The sequence below is a fragment of the Camelina sativa genome, chromosome 3 (genome assembly GCF_000633955.1).
Source record: "Camelina sativa cultivar DH55 chromosome 3, Cs, whole genome shotgun sequence".
NCBI lineage: Eukaryota > Viridiplantae > Streptophyta > Magnoliopsida > Brassicales > Brassicaceae > Camelina > Camelina sativa.
The window spans coordinates 1117714-1126965 of record NC_025687.1 but is presented as its reverse complement, the minus strand read 5'-3'; the positions used below and the strand labels follow the sequence as shown (position 1 = coordinate 1126965).

Genomic DNA, 9252 nt, shown 5'->3' with positions numbered 1-9252 from the left:
ATTTACGAAATTACCCTCGCCACTCGTTGCATTGTGTACTGGGCCTAGTCTTTTGTGGGCCGGCCTTAAGCGGACACGGCGTTTGTAACGGCGGTACCATACAGTTATACTGCAGACACAGCGAGCTGCTCACCGGGATTTCCGCCGCCGGGCTTATCTGTATCCCCGTCAAGAAGTTATGCTGCAGATACAGCGTCTGTATACTCGCCGCTAACAACCTCTCCACGAAGCTCGCCGGAACTTCGCCTGTGAAACGATTGCTGTTCAAGTAGAGGTTCTCTACGCTCGAGAGAAGCGGAGATATGCTGCCGGAGAATCGGTTGTAGCTGAGATCGACGGTCGAGATCGTCACCTGATTCGCCGGCTGAATCAAACCGTAGAAGAAGTTGCGCTGTAGTTGAAGGTTTGTGATGGGGAAGGCGAAGATTCGACCGGGGATTGTACCGGTAAACCGGTTTAAGCTGAGGTCGAGGTAATTGAGCTGGTTTAACCGGAGTAAAACCCGGTCTACAGGTCCGGTTAATTGGTTCCAGGCGAGTGAGAGGTACTGCAGGGACGGAGGGAGAGACGCCGGAGAGACTGAGCCGGTGAGGCTGTTGCGTTTGAGATCGATTCGGGTTAGGGTTTGTGAGAGGAAGGGTGGGATTGATCCGGTTAAGTGATTGTGGCAGAGAATCAGACTCGAGAGCTCCGGTAAGGATCCGATTGACGGAGAGATGGTTCCGGTTAGCTGATTGTAGCTCAAATCGAGTGTTCTGAGACGGCGAGCCTCGCCGATACTCGCCGGAATCTCACCGGATATGAAATTCCGGCTGATTGCGAGAAAGCGAAGGTCTTTGAGCTGCGAGATTGTTGCCGGCAAAGCACCCATGATTCGACCGGGGACAATGGAGAGCTCGATGAGAGAAGAGAGTTTGCCAATAGCCGGGTTGATCCGACCAGATAAACCGGGTGAGCCGGCTCTAGGATCGCCGAGATTGAGAGTAGTCACTTTATCACCGTCGCAGTATACGCCAGCGAAGCCGCATGGATCAGAGGTGAAATCCCAGGACTGGAAGAAGTTGGAACCGGGCAAATCATCGAGAGATTTACGAATGGCTTGCAGGGCCAAGAAATCAACCGGGTCGAGAATGGCCTCAGTTAAGAACCCGAGTCGAACCAGAAACATCAAACACCAAATCAACTTTGTAAATCTCATCTTCTTCTTGTTGTTGTTCTTGAAGCTTAGTAGCCGTTGAAGGTTCAAGAAACAGAGACTATATATATATATATATATAGAGAGAGAGAGAGAAGAGAAGAAGAGAGACAAAGCTGGCTGTAAAAGCACAGAGCAAATGGGTTTGGTATTCTGATATCTCGTGAGAGGGGAAAAGTCTGGTTTATGTGGTGGAAATAAGGTGTTCTCGTGGGAGCTTCCGTGAGAGCTTTAATGGCGGAAGAGAAGATAAAAGAAAGGCTTTTTCGAGAGAAGAGAAAGAGTAAACAAAATGGCTTGAGGAGGAAGCCAAACAACAACACACAAAGACAAAGAAATGAATATTCTTCGTCTGCTTCTTCTTGCTAGCTAGTATAGGAAAAAAAAAAAAAAAAAGACTAGTTATCTTCTGATACCGTGTAATTACTTTACTTATATTGATTCACTTGTAATTTGTAATGCAGCTATATATATTGATAATGCAATACACAGAGAAGGAGGACACGGTTTGTGGACCAAATTAACATGGTATCAAACCTAATCAAATATACTAAAAGCAGTAATCAAGTACACAATTATACGGTATTACAAAATGATAATTTCTAGTATTGTCTTCCTTATTCTATCACTTGTTTCTTGTTTGTTCGTTTATTATTTATTACTTTCTTTGGTGGCTTGTGATAGAAGACGACGATGTATGAAAAAAAGTTAATGAAGGTCGGACAAAAAAACTTGATAAGAATGCCTAAATTAAGAAAGGTTATACATTTGGGTTGTGTCAGTGAATACATGAGAAAAGGTGCCTCCTTTTTTTTTTAATCAGTGGTTTTTATGGGGAACAGGTAAAAAAAAATAAAATTTGGTAAAACGGTTGTCCGAGCCATATGTAGTAGTAGGTTCGGACTTCAGATGAGCAGGTTAGGCTCGGTAAGAGAGGTGGTCTAATTTGGTAAAAGAAAGTGTCGTCACGTGAGTTTTGTGTGCGTTTCAGTCAGTTTCACTGTTTTAGTGAGTTGACAGCTTGGACGAGCGAGACTTCCGTGACACGTCAGCTTTCTGGTTCGATAATTACTTTCTTCTTTGTACTACCACCACCACCTTTGTTTTCTCCTTTTCTAATTATTATTTATATTTTATTGTTTTATATTTAACCAATATGGTCAATGTAACAGATGAAATCTTTAGTCAAAAAGGTAAAAACGAATTCTCCCTACACATTTTATAAATGTGTGCAATTTCTGTATCCACTTCCAACAAATCTTGCGACAAAAAGCGTTTGTTTTGAAAAATGTTTGTTTCTCGTGTATGATCCCTGTTTATTTTAATATAGAGAAACACACTCTTAAAAAAAGTTGATGTGCCGCCGCCAGAGAATTCTATGCAGCTCGTAGCATAATATTCTTAAATTTTCTACTTAATTACATTAACATACTACTATATTTTCCAAAAAAAACAATTAACTGATAAAGAATTAGATATGTACATATCATCATTTCTCACACAAAATGAAATATCACATATTCAAACTAATTAAATAATTACATAATATTTTAAGGCAAAATTTCACTAAAAATTACTTATAAATATACAACTCAAAGTTATATTTATTTTAAGATCAATATTTTATATTGATTTCTTAAAATCAATATAAGTAAAATATTCTAAAAAAGACTATAAAAACATCAATTAATATAAAGTTAATAAAAATAAAGAACATATAACTTGTTAACAAAATCATATAAAAACAAAATGTTATTTTTTATGTTAGTATTATTACCATAATAATTTCAATAACAAGCTTTCAATAGTTATTATAATTGATTATAAAAAGAAATATATTACCCTTGAATTATCTCCAACTCAATAAAAGAAACTTAACAACTCAATAAATATAGATTTATATATATTCATAAATAAATATAAAAATGACAACAAATTAGGGGATATCTGATGTGTGATTATATATATATATATATATATATATATATATATATCTAAGTATGTAAACTAATTAATCTCAGCATTTAGTGTGATTAGTCATTTAAAAAATAGAAACATTGATAACCGAATAGGAATATACATTATAATTGTACATTATTAATCTATGTGCTATTAAAAAGGAATGAGACAATAACCCTTATAATTATAAATAAACTTAGTACTAACAAATATCATAATATATTTAAAATGAGTGATTATTAGATTATGCAAAATTGTTATAGTTACTCGATTAACCATAAATATAAATTTGATTTTTAAAGCACACAAAAATATATATTGCCATAAATTATAACATTTTATAAATATTTTCTTTACTATGTTCGCATATTTCACAGGTGAAATGTATACTTACACAAATACGTTGATTTTGGAATTTCATTATTTTTTTTTTCATAATAGTTGTTTTTGGTAATAATCCGTCGTTTATAGAAAATATTAATTAACCGACTAACTCAAAAGATTTAAATAGTCTAATCACAAATATTAAATCAATAAATTAGATTATTTTCAGAAATTTTAGTTTAGAATCCAATTGTTACTAACATATAATAAAATTAAATAATAAACTACCGATTAATTTAGTATATGTTGTTATGGTTATATAAGAAATATTCAAAATTATTATGATTACAAAATAAAACATAAGAGATATGAATTTGATTTTTAATAGTAACATTTTATCAATATTTTTTCTACCATAAAACCTCTTACACATTCAAAGATTTCACAGGTTGAACGTATTTTTTACACGAAAAAATGCAGCTTTAAATAATAAATAAAAAACTTTAGTTAAATATTATGTTTGACACAAACAAATATTGGTTTTAGGATAATAATTTTATTTATAATAATTTTCTTTAGATCTATTTATCTCGCATATAGTGCAAGTTGTTACCTAGTTTAGTTATTATCTTAGAAATAACTTCTTTGTAAATTATATTATATGAATAAAGTTTTGATATTTTACGAATGTATCAAAATAAATAAGAGAAAGACATTAAAAAAAAAAAAAAAAAACCTATGACATTTTAACATGATAAAAGGAAAAAGGAAAGATTTGTGAGATTGGATACCAACAACTGTATAAATTATTTTTGACAAAGGTAGCTGGCAAAACGGTCCTTCCGTTTCGTGGGCGTAAAGAAAGATATAACTCGTAAAGTTCGCATTATTTTTTTCCCAATAGTAAAAAACCAAAGGAAAAAAAAGGGAATATGGTAAAAATAAAAGAGTACATGTATTAGTTCTCTAGTTTTTACTCGTTTGAGGATATTACAAAACTTGACGTCTGTCAATAAAATGAGAACATTGTATGAATCGAGGCAAAAAAAAACAAAACAAAACAAAATGGAATAGTAGCTTGGACCACAAGTCTTAGCAACACACACATGCATAAGGTCAACATTTATAACGCTTTACCAAATTCTAACATTTGTTTCACTACATACGCAAGCAACAAGATAGCTCGATGAGCTTTTGCCATTTGGGTATTTGCCAACTCACCTCTCATCTCTACATTTTGATGTTATATGTACATAATTAGTTCTATTATAAGTGTAACTACACTTTTCTGAAATTAATAAAAAAAAAAAAATCCATAGCCGTGAATTGTATAAGACGTTTCAAATAATGATTTCGCTACTCATCAACATATATATTACCAAACCATGTATAAATAAATTTATTAAAGATGATGGTTTTGCTATTCACTCGAAGAGACTAGGTAGTGGACCAAATTGGATTTACGAAAAAGAAACTTGGCTTTGCAAGAAAGCCAAAGCAATAGGTTCCAATCACAATGAACAAAATCAAAAAAGTCTTAACCCTAGAAGAATAAGATGGTCCCACCACGAGATAATTAACACATTCGGTTTGGGACTCTGTGTTTGTTTGGTGTGTGTAGTCGAATCATCTCATCAGAGAAGGTAAGATCACTAGCTAGTAGTAAGTAGTAACCGACTGAAGATTTGCGCTTTGACTTTTAAATCCGATTTAGTATTTATTATATCCTTCATATTAATGAATTAAGAACCCTATTACCAACCATGTTAGTATAAGAAATATCTAAAAATTAATTAAGAAACCTTTGTTGAGAGAGAGACATTAAGAATCTTCGAATGATGGATGAAGAGGGATAAGATAAAATGATGGCAAGAGAGGAAAGCTTTGTTATTATTGTTGTTACACGCCTCCATGCCTTCAATTAATGTTACGTTAGTCTCTTTCACTTCACACTATCTTTTTTTTGTTCTTTCTAACATGCATCATCGAGTGATTACCATAAAACACATGGCTTCACATTTTGATTCCACTTATAAACAGTATATGATTATTCTTCTGCATCTTCTTTTTATTTCGTTCCTAGTTCTAGGTTCGGACATTATATTAAATACATACCTAACAAGACATGCCCAATCTATTGTCACAATCATGTCCTGTAAGCCCTATGACAATAAAGTTGATAAAAGAGACGATGTACATTATTCATAATTCAAACAAATCATTGTTGATTATTCATTCCCCACATAATCAAATCGACGAAAATGCTAATTAATACCCTTTTGCTTTACGGCTTAAACCAAAATCATGAAGCCACTAGAGTAGATCAGATTCAGAATGATGCTGAGAATCCCAACTTTAGAAGAAGTCACATAACCAGCAACGGACCAACCCTTACAAGGAGAAAGAAGTTAACAATCTACAAAATGTGCGTCAGATTCAACAAAGGAGTTCTTCAACTTGGCTCACAGAGTCATTAGGGATCACCAAATTCATGCAAAAGAACATAAACAGTCACCAGTATCATCATTGTATCAACATTACCATTCATATCAGGTTGGCCACCAGACTTAACCTGAAGCCAACCATGGCCAAAGAGAGAACTAGACATACATATGGAGTATGGACATGTCTATTTATAAACTTACAATTCAGATTTTACTCTTATAACTCAATTAAGAGTCTAAACAAGACAAGATCTTTGGCTAGGGACAGTGTTGCTGAACCTCATCAATCAATATAGAACACAACAACAACGAAAACAATATATAAATACTAAGAGAGGAGTGTCGGTATCATCACGTATTCAGCCTTGAACATTTGCATAATCGAGAAACACATCGGTCTAATTCATACTAACTTGAGGAATTGTACCTCCAGCTTGGAGGATCTGTTGCTCTAACTGCAACAACATTACATAACAGAAACAAAACTATGAGAAGTAGCAAATGGCTCAGTAAAACATTGCAGAAGAAAAATAATTCACGAGCAGAACAAGTAGGTTTAGACAGAAGTTTTAAAAAACTCACATTAAACAGATCCTGAAGTTTAGTCTTCAACATCTTATATTCATAATCCACCTGCTGCAAACACCTTAAACACCTGTACAAGTGTTAATTAGAAGAATAGTTTAGAAATCAAATCCAATAACAATTTGTATGGACAAGCATGGGATAAAAAGTGACAAACTTGTTTTAAACAACACTCACCCTTCACGGTTCTGAACATCACAACATTCCTTGAAAGCTATACACACACTTTTTACCCTCCTTGCACCGACACTGGTGTACAAACAAAAGCAGAGGCTAAGCCATTAAAAAACAAAATGTGGTCTTAAGACTAGATAAGTTTTATGAAGTACTAATATACCTGGAGCTACTACCCTTGAGTTGATGCACCCCTGAATCCACCTGTTTGAAATCCACATGATCTGGCCGCTCCCTAATGCGATAATAAAACTCATAAAAATGCTGTCATCATGTCCAACGAAAACACACCTCAAAAACGAAGGAGGAGGATTAGAGAAACAAAGTTCCAGAAAAAGGTATTACATAAAAACAGAGAAGGGCAATAAATAAGAGTTAGTTAAGAGAAAAGGGAACACACAGTGATGTAGACATGTCATTGATAAGCTTAGCACAGTCGTCAAAGAAGAGAGAGACAACCTCAGCTACAAAATCAGGGCTGCCTTCATCTTGCAATTTTCTCAACTCAGTGAACTGATTATCAAGATATCCCTTCACAACAAAAAAAAACACATACCAGATAAAACCTCAAATTTCATCAAATGCACACACTCCACACCTTAACTTAGCTTATATATCTAACCCTGAAACTCACGTCTAATCTAATATGACATGAACAAGAACCCTAACTTTTTTGCAAGAATCATAAAAGTGGTAATTATAATAAATAGTTTGGTGAGAAAAAACAAACCTGTTGATAAAGAGAAACGATGTAGTCTTGAAATTGTCTCTGCAACTGACCAACAACGATTGTGTTCATAGCTAAGTTTTTTTTTTACCTTCGACGAGAGATTTAATCAGCTTTCAAGATCAGTCGAAAACACACAACTCCGATCGATCTAGATCAGAGATTCTGAGCTTACAGAACAGATCAACAGAGTCAACTGAAACTTCCAACTTCGTAAGTAAGAGACTCCGATCCTGTCGACTACCAAAAAGGGAATTAAAATTCACGTTCCTGTTGACTGATTTTGACTTTGGAATATCTATCTGACGATGTTTTGTTGTTAGATTTCAAATCTCACAATTCGTTTTATGGGCCTTTAATTTGATACTAAATAGGCCGAACCCAGATATGGTACAAATAGTCTGAATTGTATCTTCTTTTCCGTTTGTTTTGTTGGGTCAACAACTTCTGAATATTATCCTTTTAGTTACGTACGATATGATATGATAACCCTTTGTTATTTTGATCCATCCAAATCAGTGAAAACTAATTCGAACATACTTCATCAGTACTACTCACTCAGTCATAACCAAGTAACCAACATATAAGTTTGATTTCTCTTTTCCAACAACACTAACTAGGAGGAGTTCAACAATTTGAAACGCATTAATAACCAATAAACAAGAAGCTCCTTTTATAAAAACTTCGTTTGTGATGAATGATGCCATTATCCTTTTTTTTTTTTTGGATCTAATTTTGTTTTGAGTGAAGATTCATTTTGTTATTTAATCGAATTGTAACTAATTTTCAAACATGTGCTGATGTGCATTAAGATGGATTCAAGTTAATAATTATATTGGAGCATGGTACTCTTGTGAAAAATACGTGTGAAGTGTAGTAGTACATAAGATTCGAATTTGGGGTGGTCCGAATCCGATAGCAGCACTAAAACAACATTCTTCTAACCGGTTCGTTCAATCGCATTAATTATGGTGACATGTCATCATATCTTGTTTGGGTACTGTCCTATTTCTTTTGTTTTTCAATTGATTACTACAAAGACTTTAATTTGCGTGTAAAGTTTTTATTGATTACTAGAAAAAAAAAGGTTACCTGTTATTTGTTTAATGATTGATTGATTTCTCACATATGTATATTTTACATCCAGGACGCTTAGAGCATTCCCATCAGTTATACCTATGAGATTTCATTAATTTTTTTTGTAAAAAAAATAAAGTTTTAATCTTTAAATTTCAGAAAGCTGTGTCTCTGCCGAGAAAATATAAGACACTAAGACCATAGTTAGTCGAGAAGGATTCAAAGAATTCTCAAAATTCTCCAGCAAGAAACGTCACTCTTTGTTTACTTTTCTCTCTATTTTTTTATTTTTATTTTTAACAAGAGTAACCATAGGAGTAATCTCCACTACAGATGCCCTAACAGACCCTCTACGTGTTAAAATTCTATTGGTGGCGTTTGGTTTTTTTGGTTTTTTTTTTTTCTGCATTTGGTTGTCTCTCTCTTTCAAAAGAAACCAAAGTCGAAAGGAAGAATCGATTTTTCATAATTTGATTCACAACCCATCGGTTTCCAGATAAAATTGATCTTTTGATCTTTTGATTCACAACCCATGGGTATTAATCTTTTGATTTCTGAGGAGCTAATTCTGGGTATTAATCGCCTCAGAAATCTAAAGATTAATACCCTCCAATTGATTTGTTTTATCTGTTTTTGCCGATGAAACTGGGAATTAGTCTTTAGTTAATCTACGGAATTCAGATTCTATTGAGTTGGTTTTATCTCGAATTGGTATTTAGTTGATAAGTTCAGTGGAGGGCTTTGTTCTGTTCTCTTTTGTCTTTGAT

The 9252-nt window shown here is 33.8% G+C and overlaps 2 protein-coding genes across 4 annotated transcripts in view; both read right to left on the bottom strand.

Moving 5' to 3' along the window:
• Positions 9 to 1704, bottom strand: LOC104760757 (probably inactive leucine-rich repeat receptor-like protein kinase IMK2). Its single transcript, XM_010483717.2, has one exon. The coding sequence runs from the start codon at positions 1196 to 1198 to the stop codon at positions 11 to 13; it is 1188 nt and encodes a 395-aa protein (XP_010482019.1). The 5' UTR covers positions 1199 to 1704; the 3' UTR covers positions 9 to 10.
• LOC104760724 (histidine-containing phosphotransfer protein 5) overlaps positions 5978 to 9252 on the bottom strand; it is a 9376-nt gene continuing 6101 nt past the window's right edge. Inside the window, exons 1-6 of one of the 3 annotated variants that reach the window (XM_010483688.2) lie at positions 7412 to 7702; positions 7082 to 7212; positions 6845 to 6916; positions 6685 to 6756; positions 6505 to 6577; positions 5978 to 6377 (exon numbers count right to left, since the gene is read on the bottom strand). In XM_010483688.2, the coding sequence (XP_010481990.1) occupies positions 6321 to 6377; positions 6505 to 6577; positions 6685 to 6756; positions 6845 to 6916; positions 7082 to 7212; positions 7412 to 7480 (474 nt within the window). In that variant the 5' untranslated portion in view covers positions 7481 to 7702 and the 3' untranslated portion in view covers positions 5978 to 6320. Of the gene's footprint in view, positions 6378 to 6504; positions 6578 to 6680; positions 6757 to 6844; positions 6917 to 7081; positions 7213 to 7411; positions 7703 to 9252 lie in introns of those variants that run through there. The other 2 variants (XM_010483691.2, XM_019242939.1) reach the window with 2 other exon arrangements.